Source organism: Ictidomys tridecemlineatus, chromosome 15 (assembly GCF_052094955.1).
Source record: "Ictidomys tridecemlineatus isolate mIctTri1 chromosome 15, mIctTri1.hap1, whole genome shotgun sequence".
Classification (NCBI taxonomy): Eukaryota; Metazoa; Chordata; class Mammalia; order Rodentia; family Sciuridae; genus Ictidomys; species Ictidomys tridecemlineatus.
The window spans coordinates 16,804,395-16,825,057 of NC_135491.1; the positions used below are offsets into that span (position 1 = coordinate 16,804,395).

The 20,663-nt window shown below is 36.3% G+C and overlaps 2 protein-coding genes across 5 annotated transcripts in view; one reads left to right on the plus strand and one right to left on the minus strand.

Moving 5' to 3' along the window:
• Window positions 1-20,663, minus strand: part of Znf461 (zinc finger protein 461) — an 82,175-nt gene that overhangs the window by 32,420 nt on the left and 29,092 nt on the right.
• On the plus strand, window positions 1,092-20,013 carry Znf567 (zinc finger protein 567). 4 transcript variants are annotated; one of them, XM_021721215.3, is made up of 6 exons: window positions 1,092-1,243; window positions 2,479-2,573; window positions 3,450-3,538; window positions 14,167-14,293; window positions 14,723-14,809; window positions 17,664-20,013. In XM_021721215.3, the coding sequence occupies exons 3-6, from the start codon at window positions 3,530-3,532 to the stop codon at window positions 19,379-19,381; spliced, it is 1,941 nt and encodes a 646-aa protein (XP_021576890.2). In that variant the 5' UTR covers window positions 1,092-1,243; window positions 2,479-2,573; window positions 3,450-3,529; the 3' UTR covers window positions 19,382-20,013. The 4 variants fall into 4 exon arrangements, with proteins under 4 accessions (XP_021576890.2, XP_040135379.2, XP_077889252.1 ...); XM_078033126.1 differs by lacking the exon at window positions 1,092-1,243 and adding an exon at window positions 1,270-1,435; XM_040279445.2 differs by lacking the exon at window positions 3,450-3,538.

Genomic DNA, 20,663 nt, shown 5'->3' on the forward strand with positions numbered 1-20,663 from the left:
TGTTGCTGTCAAATGGACCTCACTTTGCAAATGAACATTTATTTTCAAGCTGTTCTTGGCCTCACAGTAATGGGACTCAGGGCAGGAAGAAGACAAGGGCAAAAGCTGCAAGACCTCCTGAGGCATTGTTTCTGAAGTCTCATAGTGTCACTTCTACCAGATATCTTTGGTAATGTTTCTCTTTCTTCGGAGCTCTTAGAGAACTTCAAGGGAAGAGGTGAAAGCAAAAGGAAAGGTAAGGAGCGCCCAGACTAGCTATATTTGAAGAGATTCTTCACCATTACACAAACTCCCATTGTCTTCTACACACATGCAGATGAAAGAGAGATGTTGGAGTACTGCAAACACCTCTTAGTATCCAAAGGAAAGGGCAATGCCACTGGTATCCTGAACTGGAAACATTCTCTAAATTTACACCAGTTTCCTGGGGAGAGAGCTCCTGGAATGGTGTGGTTCTAAAACATGAAACTTGTCTTCAGTAGAACAAGGGAGATCCTCAGAGGAAGGAATCCTATTCCTAGGCTCTCTTCATCATGTCTTGATAAAACTCTGCCTAAGATACACTTCCAACCTTAAAAGTTTCATTCCAAAAAGAGATTTGTGTTTGCAACCTGTATTCTACCACTCACATATCTGACTCCTATTTTTCACTGGCACAAACATCAACTCAGACATGTTCCTTCAACAAATTCCTTTGTCCAAAAATTAAACCTAGAACTGCAGAAAAGAAGTTGTCAGTCACTATCACAGTACGTCACAGCAGCTCTATCATATGATGGATGGTCTTAAATCCCAGTGTCACACACCCACATTATAGCTAAAAACAGTCACCCAAAAGGTCCCTCGTCTGAGCAGATAGACAGGAGCACAATCACGCACCTGTCAACCCCTCATTCCACCACCCTCCTTTCGGAAACGCACACACACCCTGGTACACAGGCATGAACTCCGGGCGCATATCTCTTCGCGCCCAGGGAGCTCCTGGCTTCCTCAACCCGAGAGTCTCCTTCACCTAGACCAGGTCACCACTCGGTGCCAGGCAACTATTAGACTCCGAAGAGGAGCCTGCGATTAAAGTTTGAAAGCGGCCCCGAAGGTCTATGGGAAATGTAGTTCAAGACTGGAAAAGCCCGGATATCGAGAAGGCGCGCTTAGTCTGAGGCCCAGAGGAACGCGCTGCCGAGACCGCTGGGAAACGGCGCCCAGCAATACGCAGGCGCAGACTCTTGGCCGGTGGCCGAAGGTGAGGCTCTTGGGTCCTCTGGGTGCCGAGGGGGCGGGTGATGATGGGGACCGTTTGGCGGGCCGAGAAGGGAGGTGGGAGCTCCGGTGGGGAGAGGAAGGAGGGAAAAGGGACCTGTACCGAGGAGACCGAGGAGGAATGCGAGAGTTCAGGCCCAGAGAAGACAGGAGGGGAACCGGTTGCCCGAGGCTGGTGTGAGCTCTATGGGGGCAGATTTCTGTCTGCCTTTTTTTTTTTTTTAATTCCTCCCCTCTCCACTAGGAAGTCCCAACGCCTGGAACGCATCTTGGCACACAACTGGAATTCAGTTTGTGTTTTTTTGGTGCCTATTCTTGTGGGCAAGGGACGAGGAGGGTGTGTTACAATGCGTGATATGCAACCAATTATTTATGAAAATGATAGGGTCTCTGCATGTCTAAGTTTTAAATTAGGTGCGAGTCGATTGTGTTTCAAACTGTTACTTTGCAGAGGAGACAGTGAAGGGATTGTGAGAGAAATTTTGTTACTTTGTATAGAAGTATGTTATGGCTCCGAGACCGCACATGACAGGGGAAGGCCTAGGAGATGATGAGTGTGCAGTGGGTAATACGTCTAATTTCTGAAGTATTTTGTGTACAGAATCCACGATGACTATGAATGTGGCTTATTGTGTGACTAAGATGGAGTGCTTGAGAAACCGGGTACTGACTAGCTATGCATTGTTTAGATTCTCCGAATACTGGCTGTTTTGCTGCTTTTTTTTTTTTTTTAACACTGGCAATTAGACAAGGAAAATAAGTAGAGATTTTTAAAAATGGAGAGGACATAAAATAAGTTTCAGATAGGATAGTATGTTAGGAAACCCCCTATTGACAGGTGACAAATGGTGTTCTATCATTGGAAACACACTCTTTTAAAAAAAACAAAACAGAAGGAAAAACTTTTCTCCCATAACTGTCACTTTCAAAATTTCTATTTGGCTGAATTTTGTTTTCCTTTCCTATGAATTCCTGGAAGGTCCAAGAATTACTTTAGATATTCTTAATAAAAAATAAAATCTGTCAAACATCTACACACAAGATCAATTTCACAATAGTCACTTAGCTATATGAACTAAAATCAAACTTCAAACTTGTTTCAAAAGCAAAAACTTTCTTCCACTGGATGGAAGTGGTGTGCAGCGTGAAAGGGTTCAAGATCAGGTTTTATTCTCTAATTCCCGAACCTCTATTTTGTCTCTGCTTTATTCCCTGTAGGTGAATAGACTCCAGCTCCAATGGATTGGGACCTGGGAAAGAAAAAAGTCAGAGACAAGATGAAGCCAACATGAGTGATACTACTATAATTTAGCGTAAGTCATCTTTTACCTTTTGAGAGAACCTGCTTCTGAAAACCTCCAGATACAGTTGTCTCTCATGGGCACAGCCTCTTCTCCAGCTGCTCCTTTGGTGCTTCCTTTCGACATGCAATGGCCCACCTGCTCTGGTGGATCCTGTTTGTCTAGTTAGTCCTCTTGCAAAGGATGCAGGACAACCCAGGCAGCCTCCATCCGTATAGTCCGCATCTAGTGCTAAGTTGAGAATTTTGTCCATCTCAATTATTTGCCCTTACAAATCCTGGAAACATGTACATTTTGCCAAGAATTCTCTCACCACTTTGGTTTCTAATGGCATCAGAATGTGGGAGACCCTTGTTTGTTATGAAGGGGAAGCACCCACTTTTTTTTCCCCTAGAAAAGTATTCTAAAAATAATTTAATCTCTTTTTTTAATATTTATTTTTTAGCTTTAGGTGGATACAATATATTTTATTTTTAAGTGGTGCTGAGGATCGAACCCAGTGCCTCACGCATGCCAGGCGAGCGCACTACTACTTGAGCCATATCCCCAGCCCATAATTTAATCTCTTAAAGACACATTCCTCTCAGCTTCTCCAGATTCTTGAGGTACAAGTTAAATTAATGGTATCAAACCTTACCGTCATCAGCTTTAGAAAATCCTATTTTAGAATGAAGGACTCAGAATTTTGTTTCACTCACCATCTTTGGAATATCCTCTGAGACTGAGGCAGAAAGATTTCTAAGTTACCATTCTCTTCCTTATATTTATGTTGGATGTGCAGAGTGGACAAGGGCCCAAAAATGGAAACAGTTTTAATTGATTTGTAAGTTTAGAGAACTGTTAGGCATGTGTAGTCTCATGTGGCTTTTTTTTTCTCCCCTGTCTTAGCTTTGCTGTTTTAGAAATTGTCTGTTTTCTAAAGAGGAGTGCAAAGGAAAGACTGGTCTTCTCTTGCATATCTCAAAATCATGGCTCAGGTGAGGTGATGGTTCCTTTCTGAAACTTTTGTTATTGTTATTTCAAAAGATATTTCTTGTCCTAAATTGTCCCACCAGTCTTCTCTCTTAGAAAACTGGTCCCCATTTCCTCCTTTCTCAGTCTTCTCCCAGAAGATATACAGGGACAGAAGTGCATTTTCTTGAATTAATGAGAATATAGATTTTAATTTTTTTTAGTTGTAGATGAACACAATATCTTTATGTATTTATTTTTATGTGATGATGAGGATCGAACCCAGTGCCTTACTTGTGTGAAGAAAGCACTCTACCACTGAGCTAAAGCCCCAGCCCCTTATATAGATTTTAAAAAGAAAATAAAACCTTTGTCACATTCATAGATCTGAGTAAAGATGGATTTAAAATTGATAGAGTGGTATCAGTAAGTGGCAAGAAGTCATGTCCTGAGGCTTTGAGGATAGAGATGATTGGCAACTTGTATAAAAAACTGAGAATCTTGTTTATCTTGTAAATCCTTTAATACAGAAGGAAAAACCTATGGCCTTCTAATAACACCATCTCTAGAATACTGATGTTATAGATTTATTCCTATTTTAAAATTTCTTCTAATTTTGTATTTGAATATAGAATGAAATAAGTGTAAATGCATAAACCATCAACTGAACTGGGTGTATAACTCTTAAACTATTCTGCTTTTGGTTTCAAAGATACTAATCTTTCCTGTTTCATTCAGAGAATTTGCCTTTATGTCTTGACCTTTCTTAAATACTGATATTCTCCAGATTATATGTTAATTTATTTCTCTTTCGTTTATTGTTCCCAATTCATAATGAACCATATTATTTTAATGAAGCTTAAATAAGTTTTACACTTCTGTCCTGAGAATCCAACCTTTATATCCATCATCCAGCTACATAATACCTGCATGTTCCACAGATACTTCATGCACGTGTTTGAGTTATCTTATTATCTTCCCTGCCCATCCTGTCATTTATGTTTTTCCAAACTGCTTATGGCCCCAGCCTCTACCCACCTGCTAATATAGCTGATATGATTTAAATGTCTCCTACTGCAAAACCATTTCATGGCAAATCCTGTTCCTTATACCACAGTTCCCTCCTTCCCCAATGATACCATTTTTTTTTTTTTAATTTGGGTGTCTCTCTCATTTCCCATTAACATCTTTGTTGCTTTTTCAGTTCCCCAAGTGCCCCCCACAGTGCTTGCTTGCACATCTTTTTATTTATTGTGCTTTTTCATTTAACTTCTTAGTGTTGTAAAATATATAAAACATAAAATTTACATTTTAATTATTTTTAAGTGGGTAATTTGGTCCCTTTCAGTATATTAGCACTGTTGTATAACTGTCACCACTATTTCCAGAACAGGCAATAAATAGGCAAACTCGTTCCAATAACTTCCCATTTTATGCTTAACACATTTAGAGAGAGGAAAATATTAAAATGTTCAATAGTTTAAATTCAAGAACAAATAATCATTAATGATAATACAGTTTTCTAATTCATTTATATGATATACATCTCTTTCTATTTAGATCATCTTTAAATTCTCTTGAGTAGCAGGGAATATGGCTCAATGGTAGAACAGTTGCCTAACATGAATGCAAAAGGCCCTGTATTCCATCCCTGGCACAAAAAAGGAAGGAAGGAAAGAAAGGGGAAAAAATTATCTCAGTAATTATTTGTTGTTTTCAGTGTATTAGTCTTGCAAATTTTTTATATTACTCCTTAGATATTTCTTTTTTAAATGTTAGTATCAGTGATATTCGTTTTTATTTCAGCTTTCTATTTTATTATTGCTAGTATTTTATTATTGCTGTTAATTTGTGGGGTGGATATATTGACCTGCAACCATTCTAAATCCACTTATTCTAGTAATTTTTAAATTTCTTTCTTGCCTTATTATGTTGTCTAGAACTTTCAGTGCAATGTTGAATAGAAGTTGGAAGAACAAACTTTTTAAAAAATATTTTTAGTCATAGATGAACACAATGCCTTTGTTTTATTCATTTTATTTTTTTAATGTGGTGCTGAGGATCAACCCAAGTACCTCGAAAGTACTGGGCAAGCACTGTACCACTGGGCTACAACCCCAGCCCAAGAACAGACATTTTTGCCTTGTGTCTGACATAGGTGAAAAGTATTCAGTCTTTATTCAGGCACTACTTTAAGTAGTGATAGTAATTCTATAGGGGTTTTTATTTTTTTTCAGTTGGTGGGGGGGGCACATGCATACACATTTGTTTTTATTTTTGTGTTTCTTTCTTTTTGTAGTTCTGGGAATTGAATCCCGGGGCCTTCTGCATGATAGGCAAGCTATATGAGCTTCTCCCTTATTAGTTTTTCATTTTCTTTTACAATTTGATTGAAGAAGTTAGCTGATGTTTTTTTTAAAATCATGAATGTTGCTGAATTTTGTCTAAGTTTCCTACATCTGTTTTTTTTTCTATAACTATATTTCTATAACATTCAATGATTTTTGTTTTGTTTTGTTTTTTTGGCGGTACTAGGCAATGAACGTGGGGGCACACTACTGCTGAACCACATCCCCATTGAGCTATATCCCCAGCCCTTTATATTTTTTCTTTTTAGGCAGGGTCTCACTAAATTGCTAAGACTGGGCTCAAGCTTGTGAACCTCCTGCCTCAGCTTCCCAAATAGCTGGGATTATAAGCATGTGCCACCATGCCTGGCTATTCATTGTTTTTGAGATGTAAACTTAGTTGTGCGAGGATAAACTACACTTGATTATAATATAATACTTTTGCATATATTGCTTGATGAATTTGCTAATTCATTGTTAAAGTAGCTTTTTGAGGGGGGGGTTGTTTTATCTGTGGTTCATTCAGGATTTGGTCTATAGTGTTTAATACCAGGTTAATCCTGCCTCATAAAATGGGTTGGGAAGTATTTTCTTATTTTCTAAAATAATATGTATAGAATTGGTATTATATCTGTTTCACCAGTGAAGCCATCTGAATCTGGAGATTTCTATTTCCTTATGAGAATATGTTAAACTAGTAGTTTAGTTCTGTAATAGAATTAGGGCTATAGAGGTTATCACTTTTTTTTTTTTAATTCACTGAGCTTTTGTGGTTTTGTGTCTCTCTAGAAATTTGTCCATTGTATATAAGTTATAAACTTTACTGGCATAAAGTTTTTCAGTTATAGTCTTTTATTCTTTTGGTATTTGAAAAATCTGTCACAGTAGTTCTTTCATTTTTCTTCTGGTAATTTGTGTCTCTCTTTTCCCCTCAATCATTGGCCAGAGATTTGTCAGTTTCATTGACTTTTTCAGAGTACTTGCTTTGGTTTTTATTCATCTCCTCCAGTGTTTTCTGTTTCTTTTTTTTTTTCTGCTTGTTTCCTTTCTTTTTCATTAATTTGATTTTAATTAGCTCTTCTTTTCCTAGTATTATACATGTGGATGCTTACTGACTTAAGGTATTCCTTTTTATCTAGTAGATGGTTTTAATGCTGTAAGTTTCCCTGTAAATACTATCCCTTATTGGCCTCCAACAAATTTCAGTACATTGCATTTTTCTTTTCTTTTTTTAAACATTTTCTTCCTTTGCACATTTTTTTTTTAATTTATTTTTATGTGGTACTGAAGATCGAACCCAGGGCCTCACGCATGCCATGCAAGCAATCTACAGCCCCAGCCTTGCATTTTTATTTTCATTCAAATGTTGAAAGTATTTTCTCTTGGGCTGGGGTTGTAGCTCAGTGGTGGAGTGCTTGCCTAGCACATGTGAGGCCCTGGGTTCAATCCCCAGCCCTACATAAAGATAAATAAAATAAAGGTATTTTGTCCATCTACAACTAAATATGTGTGTGTGTGTGTGTGTGTGTGTGTGTGTGTGTGTGTATACTGTATATTTTCTCACATACTTTGTCATTTTTTTGACACATTGATTGTTTAGAAGTATTTAATTTACATGTATTTGGGGTTTTAAAGGATTTGGCTTCAAGTTTTATTGTTTTCTTCCCTATTATTTGTTTTCCATTTCAGTGATTTTTGCTTTTATCTTGTATATTTCCTTATTTTTGCTTTGAATTTACTTTTTTCAAGCCTCTTAAAATAAAAGTTTAAATTATTCATTTTAGAGGATTCTTTTTTTTTTTTTAAATATATTTTTAGGGGTCAATGGACCTTTATTTTATTTATTTATATGCGGTGCTGAGACTCGAACCCAGTGCCTCACACATGCTAGGCAAGTGCTCTACCACTGAGCCACCACCCCAGCCCCATAGAGGATTCTTATTTTCTAGTATAAGCATTTAAACTTAAAAGTTTCTGAGCCTGTTTTAACTTCATCTGCAAATTTTGATCTATTTTTAGTTTGTTCAGAACATTATAAAAATTTCATTTTGGTCATTCTTTGATTCTGTTGGTTAGTTACAAGTATATTGTTTAACTTCTAAACTTTGGGACTTGTCTTCTAGATAATCCTATTTAAAAAAAAAAAAAAAACGACTAATTGCTATGGCTTTGATCTGGAATGCCCCTCAAAGGTTCACGTATTGAAAACATCATCCCCGCTGCAGCAATGTCTACAGGTGGGGCTTTTGGGAAGTGACTGGATCATAAGAGCTCAGACCTCATCAGTGGGTTAATCCATTGATGGCCAAATAGACTATGGAGGTGGGGACTTAGCTGGAGGATGTAAGGTCACTGGTGTGTACCCTGGAAGAGTGTATTTTCTCCTGGCTCCTTCTTGCTTCCTAGCTACCATGAGCTGAGCAGCCTTCCTCTACTGCATCCTTCTGCCTGAGAGTCAGCTAACCATGGACTGAATCCTCTGGAACCATGAGCCAAAATAAACTTTTCCTCCTCTAAGTTCATGTTAGGTCTTTTGGTCACAGCAACAAAAAGCTGACTAACACCAATTTAGTTCCATTTTTGCAGAGAAAATATACATAATTCATCTTTATTATATTGAGACTTGTTTAGCAAATGGTCTACTTGCTCTTAAAAAATGTGTTGAGAAATTACTGAAAGTTTTCTATCAATGTCAAATGAGTTTAGATGATTATAATTTTTAGATATTCTAAATCTTTACATATTTTTCTCCCTTAGTCTTCATTCTCGGTTACCAACAAACATATTAACACCAATCACAATTTTGAACCTTTAAAAAATCTTGTTTAGCCACACACAATAGTACATGCTTGTAATCCCATCATCTCAGGAGGCTGAGGCAGGAGGATCATGAGTTCAAATCCAGCTTTAGCAATTTAGTGAGGCAACTCAATGAGATTCTATTTCTAAATAAAATATTAAAAAAGAGGTGGGGATGTGGCTCAGTATTTAAACACCTCTGAGTTCAATCTGCTCTGTATTTAAACACCTCTGAGTTCAATCCTCAGTACCTCCCCCAAAAAAAAACTTGTTTAAATTTTATCAATTGCAACTCTGTGCCTATGCATTTGTGATTTCATTTTCCTGATGTGTTTACTCTTTTATTGTTATAAAATTTTATTATTGTGTCTCTAATAATAACATTCTTCAACTCAGAATCTGTTTTGTCTTTTGATTATCATTATCAGTTCATCTTTCCCCATTGTATTTCCCATATATGTATTTGTGTATTATATCTTTTTTCATCCTTTTATTTTAGTTTGTTTGCATCTTTGGCATTTAAAAAATTTTTTTTTTCTAGAGAGAATTTCTTAATATTTATTTTTTAGTTTTTGGTGGACACAACATCTTTATTTTTTATGTGGTGCTGAGGATCGAACCCAGCGCCTTTCGCATGCCAGGTGAGCATGCTACCGCTTGAGCCATATCCCCACCGCCAGCATTTTAAAATATTAATCCTGAGTGGAGAAAAAGGAATACTTTTACACTGTTGGAAAACAGTATGAAGGATCTTTAAAAGACTAGACATGGAACCATCATATTACCCAGCTATATCACTTTTCGGTATTTAACCTAAAGAATTAAAGTCACCATACTGTAGTGCTACATGCACACTCATGTTTGTACTAGCACAGTTCACAATAGCCAAACTATGGAACAAGTCTAGGTGTCCATAAAGAAAATGTGGTATATATACACAAATGGAGTTTTATTTGCCATAAGGAAAATGGATGGAACTAAAGACTATTATGTTAAGTGAAATAAGCTAAATAGAAGGTCAAGGGTTGTATGTTTTCCCTCATATGTGGAAGCTAGAGAGAAAAAAGGAAAAGAAAGGTAGGTGGGGGGAAATCCCATGAAAATCAAAGGGAGATCACTTAGAAAGAGATGGCAGTCGGGGAGGGGGAGAGCTGGGTAGTGATATTGGCCAAATCACATTGTTATATTGTGTGCATGTATGAATATATAGCAACAAATCCCATCATTATGTACAACTATATATAGTGCACCACTAAAAAAAAATGTGGAAAGATTAAAAATTTAGGCTTAAATTTCCTTAACTTAGCTTTGGAAGAAGATTGACTTTGTGTAGATACATTTTATATCAATCATTAAGGAATTATACATTGATTCCTATTTATTTTCATTTTTACTGTTGTATTGTAGAGTTAGTATACAATATTGTCAAATGCCTTTTGAAGATTTAGGAAGTTCACTGTAATATTTAATTCATATATATGTTAATTTTCTAAAATAAAATATTCATCTTGGGTTGGGGTGTACCTGGTATGTAGGAGCCCTGGGTTCAATCCCCAGTACTGCAGAAAAAAATAAAAAATAAAGAAATATTTATCCTTTCTCCTTTCTGACCCCTGGCAACCACTCCAAAAATTTGCCTTTTCTGGAAAGTCTTGGCATTAGAATCATATGTTAAGTAACCTTTTCGGATTGGCTTCTTTCACTTAGTAATATGCATATAGTTCCTTCTAATCGGCTTTTGGTGATCTATTCCTACATCCTGTTGTATTTTGTATCAAATCCATTGTTGTAATTAATTTTAAGTCATTTATTGGCACTTTAGTTATAGCTGCATTTTTTATGGTTACTTTAACATTGCAATATGCAATCTTTAACTTATCAAGGTTTACTTAAGTTAATATTAAGTTATTTAAGATAAAATACATCAATCTTGCAACATATCAGTTTTATTTACTGACTCACATTTTTGGTTTATATGCCATGTATGTGATATTTATGTTTGTAATACATGATAATCAAATGTTTAGTTTAAAAGGGTCTACATCCCACAAATGAAACAGCTGCCTGAGATTTTTTTTTTTATTCTTTTTTATTTGTTTGCTTTTTGCTTGTTTTTTTGTTTTTTGTGTTTGGCTGTGCTGGGTTTTAAACCAAGGCCTTACGCATGATTGACAAATATTCTATCACTGAACTGCATGCCCAGACCTTAAGAATAGTTTTTATGTTTGGAAAAATTCAAAAGAAAAATATTTCCAACATACAAAAATACCATAAAATTCAAATTTCAGCATCCATAAGTAAGTTTTACTGAAATATAACATTATCAAAGTTGAGTGTGGTGGCACTTGCCTGTAAACTACTCTGAAGACTGAAGCAGGATGATTATAAGTTCAAGGCCAGCCTCAGCAACTTAGCAAAACCCAGTCTCAAAGTAAAAATAGGAAGGAAGAAAAGGAAGGGAGGGGAGGGGAGGGGACAGAAAGGAAACACAATATTTTCTGTGGCTGTTTGTATGCTAAAATAGTGGAAAAGGGTAGTCTTTTATATACAACATTTCTCATCATAATTAACCAGTGCTTTTACCTTCAACTAAAGTGCCGGGTTTCTGTTCTCACGACTAAAAGGCTCAGGGTTTACTCCAGTTGAACTGGGCTGACTGGGCTGCGCAAAATAACCACACAAGAGACACAAATACCTTTTACTTTGGGGTTGCTGCGACGGCTCCTCACTGCTCCTCTGACCTTAAATGTCCGCAGGAAGAGAAAGAGAGAGAGTACAGCGCTGACCCCTTTAATTGAGGAGAAGCTATTCAAATGAGGCAAGGGGTCAGGTTTCAGGGGGCTGAGTCTGTCTTCATGATGTCCACTGTCAGCAGGTTGACTGACACCTGGATAGGCCACACCCAAGGGCACCGTAAGAGGAGGGGACACACACAAGGCACTTCCATGGAAGATTCTATCCTAAACAGGACAAGGGGTTATATTACAAAGGAACAGGTGAGCATAGCTTCACCATGGGCTGTAGCAAGACACACCCATGCACGAGAGACACTGACCCTGGAACCCAAGAAGGGTGGGGAAAGCTCTGCCACATTTCTGTGACTGAGGGCCTCAGCATCCAGCTGGGGAGTGTGAGCCAGTCACGTGCAAGGTTGGTCTCCCACACTAAAGAAATTCCTTTATTAGTAATTTTGATGTTGCAGACCTGCAAGTGATGAATTCTCTCAGGTTTTCTCTGAAAATATCTTTATATTGCCTTCATTTTTAATAGATTTGCTGAACATTGAATTTTGGATTAATTTTAGCTTTGCTTTTAGTAATAGGATCTGGAAGTATGATTTTCATTGCTAAAATTTGATAGGATCTGAAAGTATGATTTTCATTGCTGTTTATTCTTTTGTTTCATTAAGCATTTTAAATATATAAGTTAAAGATTTTTACTACATTTGTATGTCTTGTGTTTCCCCAATAATTTTTGAATGCTTTTTCTTTTTCTCTCCCCTGAGACTCCAATTCCATCTGTGTTGGATTACTTTGAAATTGACCTCCAGATCTTTGCGATTCTGTTATTCCATATCTTTTTTCTTTTTATTTGGATTGCTTATTTCTGTTGATTTATTTACAAAGCTATTTTCAACAGCTCTAGACTTTTCATTTGTTGCTCTTTTTATAGTTCATATTTTGGACTCCTCTCATTTTCTCATTGAACACATTTATAACAGCCGTTTTGAAGTCCAGGAAATTGTTTCTATAATTATCATTTTGCTCATTGTAGGCCATGTTTTCCAACTCCTTTTTTTTTAATTTGCATGTCTAGTAATTGTTGCTAGAAAATTGAACATCAGAATAATACAGTAATCTGAATCCTATTATATCTATTGGTTCTTCTGAAAACTATTGGTTTATTTCTTTGTTTTCTAGTAGGCAATTAACTTGCTTGGAGTCAAACTGTGGAGTCACTCCCCTCAATGTGAAATGACTGATATATCCTCCTGGGTTTTTTTGTTTTGTTGTTTGTTTGTTTGTTTTTAGTTGTAGATGGACACAATCTTTTGTTTTATTTATTTTTTTAATGTGGTGCTGAGGATTGAACCCAGTGCCTTACGCATGCAAGGCAAGTGTTCTACCACTGAGCCACAACCCCAGCCAATCCTCCTAGTTTTTAAGCTTCTACTTCTGCTTTTTACCCTGGTTTTGAGGATCTCTTTTGGGTTCATATGCTTTAGCTCTCATTCAAGGAGTTAGTGAGGTATGCTTACATTATGGGACTTACTTTCTGCAGTGCTCTGGCTTCTAGGGTTTCATCCCTATCCTTCTTTTTGCTTTGTTAATCCTAAGCTCTGATACCTCAAATCCATTAAAACTCCAGTTTTCTTCTGCTTGGTCTGTGATCTGTTCAAGTTGTGGAATACTGCAAGTCAAAAAAGCAGAAGTCTTAAAATATACTAGGTACACTTCTGATTTTCAAGATTCTTTTCTGTTTTTTTCTCTCTGATTTTTGCTAAGCACTCTGATATCTCCAACATATACAGAATTTAACTATTAGCTAAAGGATTTAGAAGAGTTTATACTCAGTTATTGAGTCTCATCCTTTCTAGAGCTCTCCCACTTGCAGAATTAAATTTCCAGCTCATTGGCCAGCCCTGTATTCTGTCCTGTCATCATGGAGGAACTAAGCGGTGCTTTTCTGCCTGGAGAGCTACAGGGTCTTGGGCATTCTCAAGGAAAAGGTCGAAAAATTAACAGCTCCTATCATTGTTGTTGCTATCCTTCAAGGATATGCTGTCCAATTTCTGCCTGCTTTTGTGGTTTTCCTGTAGTTTGCTTTACTTGCTTATTACCTTTAGTTGCTTATTACATTTGTGTCCAGATTGTATAATTGCTATCTGAGAGTGTTTTCCTGAGCAGTTTACTCTTTTTTATTGTTGAATAATGAAAGTTCTTAGAACCATTTTCTTCCTGCATAAAACATTCATCCTTAAGGGGGAAAATTTTTCCTTGATAAAACCTGAAAAAGTAGTTCTACTTTTGTGATATGTTGCACATTACATATACTTCTATGCTGTATCTGTAATACCTTGCAGGTTCGTGTTTACACATACATTATTTTTTTTTAAAAAAAGTACTTTTGTTATTAGTAGGGTTCATTTCAACATATTTATAAATACATATAAATATGTGCATTTATAGTTTGCTCTGTTTGAGTCCCTAGTCACAAAATTTTCTTTGTTTGATGCTATAATTTCTCTTGAGCAGCAACAATGGTTTGTTTGTTTTGGTCTCCCAATAAACCAGTACAGGTTTTGGATATAAACTGGCTTAACAGTAATTGTTTTTACAATGCATTTATAATTTCAGTGGGTTCTGTTTCCTTACAATGTAAATCACAAAACAAGAAAAATTATAGTCTTTCTTTACAAGTTTTCATATGAATACCACAAAAACAATGACCAAGGAGGCTTCAGTATTTAATTAATCTGTTGTGATCACAATTTCAAACCATTATAGGAATCAGTGTCATTAAAAGATGTGACTGTGGATTTCAGTCAGGAGGAGTGGCAACACCTAGATTCTGCTCAGAAGACTCTATACATGGATGTGATGTTGGAAAACTATTGCCATCTCATCTCTGTGGGTAAGAAAAACTCTGAAGCTGTTTGTAGCATACATTTCATCTCAAAATACATAAAGCGTGTAATCTTGAATTTCAGGGAAAAGAGGTAATAAATTCCTTTTGGTTCACTGAAAGGATGATTGTGTCTTCCCTTACCTGTTGCAAGGTTCTCAGTTTACTGTTACACAAATGAGAATTTTTTTTTAGAGAGAGAGAGAGAGAGAGAATTTTTAATATCTATTTTTTAGTTGGCGGACACAACATCTTTGCTAGCACGTGGCGCTGAGGATAGAACCCGGGCCGCAGGCACGCCAGGCGAGCACGCCACCGCTTGAGCCAAATCCCCAGCCCCCACAAATGAGAATCTTAATTTTGAAATACTGAATATATACCTTTATTTTTCAAAATTATTGAAGCTTAACCAATGTAAGTCTTCTTTTCCTTTATTAGGATGTGACATCACCAAACCTGATGTGATCCTCAAATTAGAACGAGGAGAAGAGCCCTGGATGTCATTTGCAGGTCATGCCTGCTTAGGTAAGCAGATGAAAAGTGGAAAGTAAATTTTAAAGGAATAAGGTGTTGGGAGTACTTTTGGAATGTCTTAGGAAGTTTTAAAAAGATACTCCTAACTTTCAAAATGACCTTTATGCCTACAAAACTTAAAACTGATTTCTGAGCTGAGCTCAGCACTGCATACCTGTGGTCCCAGCTGCATGGGAACCTGAGGCAGGAGAATCACTTGAACCCAGGAGTTTGAGGCTTAGCCTAGGCAACATAGTGAGACTCATCTCAAAAAACAACCAACAACAACCACCAAAAATAAAAAAAAACAGATTCTTTCGAAATAGGTTTTTCCTAGTTTGCTTGGTATTACAAAAGATATTTGCCACTACTTAAAGTGTACTGTAAACTTTTTTTCTTCTTGCTCTTTTTTGTTTATATCTGTCTTTCTAGTATTTTCAGTCCTTGCCATTTTGATAGATTTCTTTCAGGCAATCTTAAATCTGTTCTTTGAGATGGGTGTGGTGGTGCATAACTGTAATCCCACTGAGTTTGGGAAGCTGAGGCAAGAGGATTGCAAGTTCAAGGCCAGCCTTAGTAACATATTGAGGCCCTGAGCAACTTAGCAAGACCCTGCCTCAAAATAAAAAGGGCTGTGGATATGCCTCACTGATTTAGCATCCTTGGGTTCAAACCCCAGTACCTAAATAAATAAATAAATCTATCCGTTAAGAAAATTCTTTCAAGTTGTCTTAGTTACTTTACCGTTACCCCCCCCCCTTCATAATACCTCAGGTTTCTTTCCTGCACTAAGCCTTAGTTTTAAAACTCACTTTCCTCAGCTCCGGCTTTCCTTAGTTACAGTTGTTCTCCATTAAACCTTTGTGGTTCATTTTATATGACTGATCATCATTCCTAAAGTCAACCCTTGGTTTGGGTAAACAACACTAACTCATTCTTATCCCAATTTCTTGAGTGATTATTTTTCAACTTGGTCTCTTTTTCTTCACCAGTATGTCTGTCCTCCCTAACAGTGCCTGACATGTAAGAGTCACACACGTGTAAAAGAATACTGTACTCTTAGTCTTCATTCTCAAATTTATCTTTAAGGGATCTGACTTTAAATCATGACAACCCCTTCCTTTCTCAGAACTTCAGCTGTTCATTTTCTGTACCTGGCACTGACATCTGCTTCTCAGCATGTTTCTCCAAAGTATTGTAGTGTCTTCTCACCTGTTTTGTTACAGCATGTTAGAAATTAAACATCTCAGCTCTTAAATTCTTTCCCATCATTTCTTAGTTACTTTATTCCTGCCATGATATCAGCCCAAGTCTATCTCTGTCATCATTTCTTCTGGATCTGTTCACAATTATTTATCAGCCTGTGAAATATATTAACATTCTGTTATACTCTTATTTCTCACTGATGTGCAAAATGAAAACCCATGTTTCATCTCTTTATTATTATTAAGTATGTTGCCTTTGTTATAATATTTGTCTCATTCATTCAGTTTATATTGTTACTCTCTTAACAAGATATACAATTACTTGTTAAAATAGAAAATTCTCATCTTTCTTAAACTACTACCTCAGTAAGCTTTCATATAGTTTTTTCAGCTTTTCTTTCTTGCAGAATTCTTGCTAATCTTTATAAAGCCCAAGGTTAAAAATCAGTTTCCAGCCTGTAATCCCAAGAGCTCAGGAGGCTGAGGCAGGATGATTGCAAATTCGAAGCCAGCCTCAGCAAACTTAGCAAGGCCCTTAGCAACTTAGGGAAACCCTGTTTCAAAACAAAAATAAAAAGAGCTTAGGATTGCAGCTCAGGGATTGAGGGCCCTGGGTTCAAACCCTAGCAACCCACACACACAAAATCAGTTTCCATTTAATCTGGGCTCTGAGATTTTTCCATAAATGAAGGATTTGTCATCACATAGGTACTTTTTATTGTGTTGTATATTCTCCCTTCCAAATGTTGTTCCTTTTCCATAGACTGGCTATTCCTTCATTACTTCACATCATACCTGCCTTCCTCTTATCTGAACTCCTCTGCTACCTACTTACTAAAGTACACATGCACAGCCAGGCACAGTGGCGCACGCCTGTAATCCCAGCATCTTGAGAGGCTGAGACAGGAGGATTGCAAGTTCAAAGCCAGCCTCAGCAACTTAGCGAGGCACTAAGCAACTCAGTGAGACCCTATTTGTAAATAAAATACAAAATAGGACTGGGGATGTGGCTCAGCGGTTGAGTGTCCCTGAGTTCAATTACCGGTACCAAAAATAAAAAAATACACATACACAATTCTTGAATATTATCATATAATTTAAAGTCTGATTGTATATGGTTTACACTTAAAAATTATTTTCTCCCAAATAAATGATCTTCTTTCGTAATATTCTTTACTGGATTATATTACATGTTAGGTGTTCAAGAGTTATTTTATTAATTGCCTGTATTAAAGTATAGGTGATCTGTGCTTGCAAAAATAATCCTTCTCTTAATATTTTCCCTGAACAAACATTTCTACCAATACTTTTTTATCCATCTTGCTTAAAGTATAATGCCTTTGTAGATTTACTTAATTGTCTGTGAATCTATTTTTCTTTCAATCTCTCTTTCCACCCTTCTGTTTTACTTTGTCCATGAAGTTCTGTAGGATGTAAAAGGTAATAATAGTGTTCATTGCTCATTTTTTTTTCCATTATTTCCCACACTGAAGCAGTTTTTATTTAGATTCTATGTTTCTTCTCTTTTCTTCCCATCCCCAGGCAGAGAGTAATTTGTCCTGGTTTTTTTCTACTATCTCATTTCCTAATACATTAGACCCCAGTAGACTCTTTCCCTAGCAACTGTGTGAAGATTCACAAGTTGTTATTATTTTTTTTAGAAGAAAACTGGAAAGCTGAAGACATTTTAATCAAATTCAAGGAACACCAAGATAAGTATTCTAGATCAGTTGTGTGCATTAACCACAAAAGACTTGTCAAGGAGAACAGTATATATGAAAAGACATTTAATCTAATCAAAAAACCTGTTGATTCAAAAAATCTACCTCCTGACTATGACACTCATGGGAAGATTTTGGAAAATGTTTCAGGATTAATCATCAGTAACCTAAGTCCTGCAAGAAAGAGAATTAATGAGTACAATGGATTTGGGAGATCACTCCTTAATAATAAGCAAGAAACAGCTCCTCCTGAAGTAAAATCCCATAATGAAAGTGACAGGACCTTCCGTCATAATGATGTGCTTATGCAGTATCAGAAGATGGTAACTCCAGCACAGTCATTTGGATACAATGAGTGTGAGAAATCATTCCTTAAAAAGGGAGGCTTGATCACACATAATAGAGTATATAGAGGGGAAACCCTACCTGTATATAATAAAAAGAGAAGAGCAAACAATATTGAAAAAAAACATACATGCACTGAATGTGGGAAATCCTTCTGCAGGAAGTCAGTATTGATTCTGCATCAGGGAATTCACACAGAGGAAAAACCCTATCAATGCCATCAGTGTGGGAATGCATTCAGAAGGAAGTCCTATCTTATTGATCATCAGAGGACTCACACAGGAGAGAAACCCTTTGTTTGTAATGAGTGTGGTAAGTCCTTCCGCCTAAAGACAGCACTCACTGACCATCAGAGAACACATACAGGGGAGAAGTCATATGAATGTCCACAATGTAGAAACGCCTTCAGATTGAAGTCACACCTCATTCGTCATCAGAGAACTCACACAGGAGAGAAACCATATAAGTGTAATGACTGTGGAAAGTCTTTCCGCCAGAAGGTAACACTCTCTCTACATCAGAGAATTCATACGGGGGAGAAACCTTATATTTGTAAAGAATGTGGAAAGTCCTTTCACCAGAAGGCAAACCTTACTGTACATCAGAGAACTCACACAGGAGAGAAACCCTATATTTGTAATGAATGTGGGAAATCCTTTTCTCAGAAGACAACCCTTGCTCTTCATGAGAAAACTCACAATGAGGAGAAACCCTATATTTGTAATGAATGTGGAAAGTCTTTCCGCCAGAAGACAACCCTAGTAGCACATCAAAGAACACATACAGGGGAGAAATCTTATGAATGTCCTCACTGTGGGAAAGCCTTTAGAATGAAATCATACCTCATTGATCATCACAGAACTCACACAGGAGAAAAACCATATGAATGTAATGAATGTGGGAAATCATTCAGTCAGAAGACAAATCTCAATCTACACCAGAGAATTCATACAGGAGAGAAACCCTATATCTGTAATGAATGTGGGAAATCCTTTCGCCAGAAAGCAACTCTGACTGTACATCAAAAAATACACACAGGGCAGAAATCCTATGAATGTCCTCAGTGCGGGAAAGCCTTTAGCAGGAAGTCTTATCTCATTCATCATCAAAGAACTCACACGGGAGAAAAACCATATAAATGTAATGAATGTGGAAAGTACTTCCGCCAGAAGACGAATCTTATTGTACATCAAAGAACTCACACAGGCGAGAAACCCTATGTTTGTAATGAGTGTGGTAAGTCCTTCAGTTATAGGAGGAGCCTCATTGTCCATCAGAGAACACATAAGGGAGAAAATATGGAAATGCAATAAATAAAGTGGTTTCTTTGTGAAGTCTTTCCAAGTTAATGTAAACCTTTAGTTTTAAAAACAAAAGCATGCTTAAATATGTTGATGTAATTTTAATCACAAAGTTTTTAAAGTTCCACACCACAAAACTACTGTTTACTAGCATATGAAATGGGTATGATCATTGTTATTAGGTTGTAGCTCTGACACTAATTTTCAGTTATTTAAAAATATAGTACATGTAGAAGCAAATTACAAAATGGTATCAGCACTGATCATAAATTTTTTAAAAATATGAATTCTAATTATTTTTGCAGTCTATGTAATAAAAAGTAGTTTTTACTTCCCCAAATATTACCACTTCTACAACAACAACAAAAAAAATGATTACCATTTCCCTGGCTTATAACCTGATTAAACTAGTTTATGCATGCTTTCAAACTTTATTTATATATGTTTTACTTAGACATCATGAATTCATGTCCTTCTTTGTTTCCCTGAACATTTTAAAGATCTGTATAATATTCCATGTGGTAGTAGTATGTTCTTTTTTATTTAGTATACTATATCATTTTAATAATATACTGTTATTTATCCTGTTGACAGATATTTGTATTTTTATAATTTTCTGTTATAATAAAATACTGCCATAAATATTCTTGTTTATGTCTTTGGTGTATATTCATGTATTTCTGTTGATTTTGTACCTAAGACTGGAATTTTTCTGTCCAGGAGAATATCTTAAGTCTTTTCAGTTAAGGGAGATATTGCTAAACATTTCAGACCATTCTCAACAGTCAATTTGGAAAGGTCTTTAGCAGTCATTCAAACTAGGGAATTCTTGCTAAAAGGAAACCTTATGATTTAATACTTGTGAGAGGCTGTTTTATCTATGTGAATGCAGCAATTGTAGAAAGGCCTTTATGTTACAAGTGAATACTATATGTGTCATGATTTTAGGGACACTTTAGCCCTAGCTTAAGAATTCACACAAGAGAAAGGGATGTTGAGAAGAGAAACATATGAGTAAAATTTGAGAGTTTAGTAATTACAGTAGAGAGAATTAGGAAAAATATTTTTCATATAAAATAACCTTTATTTTTTAATTTATTTTTTGGTTAGACACAATACCTTTATTTTGTTGTGTCTAACCAAAAAATAAATATTAAAAAATAAAATACCTTTATTTTGTTTATTTTTATGGGGTGTTGAGGATCGAACCCAGGGCCTTGCACAGGCTAGGCAAGCTCTGTACCACTGAGCCACAACCCCAGCTCCTGGAAAGGTATTTATATTTGAGAATCAG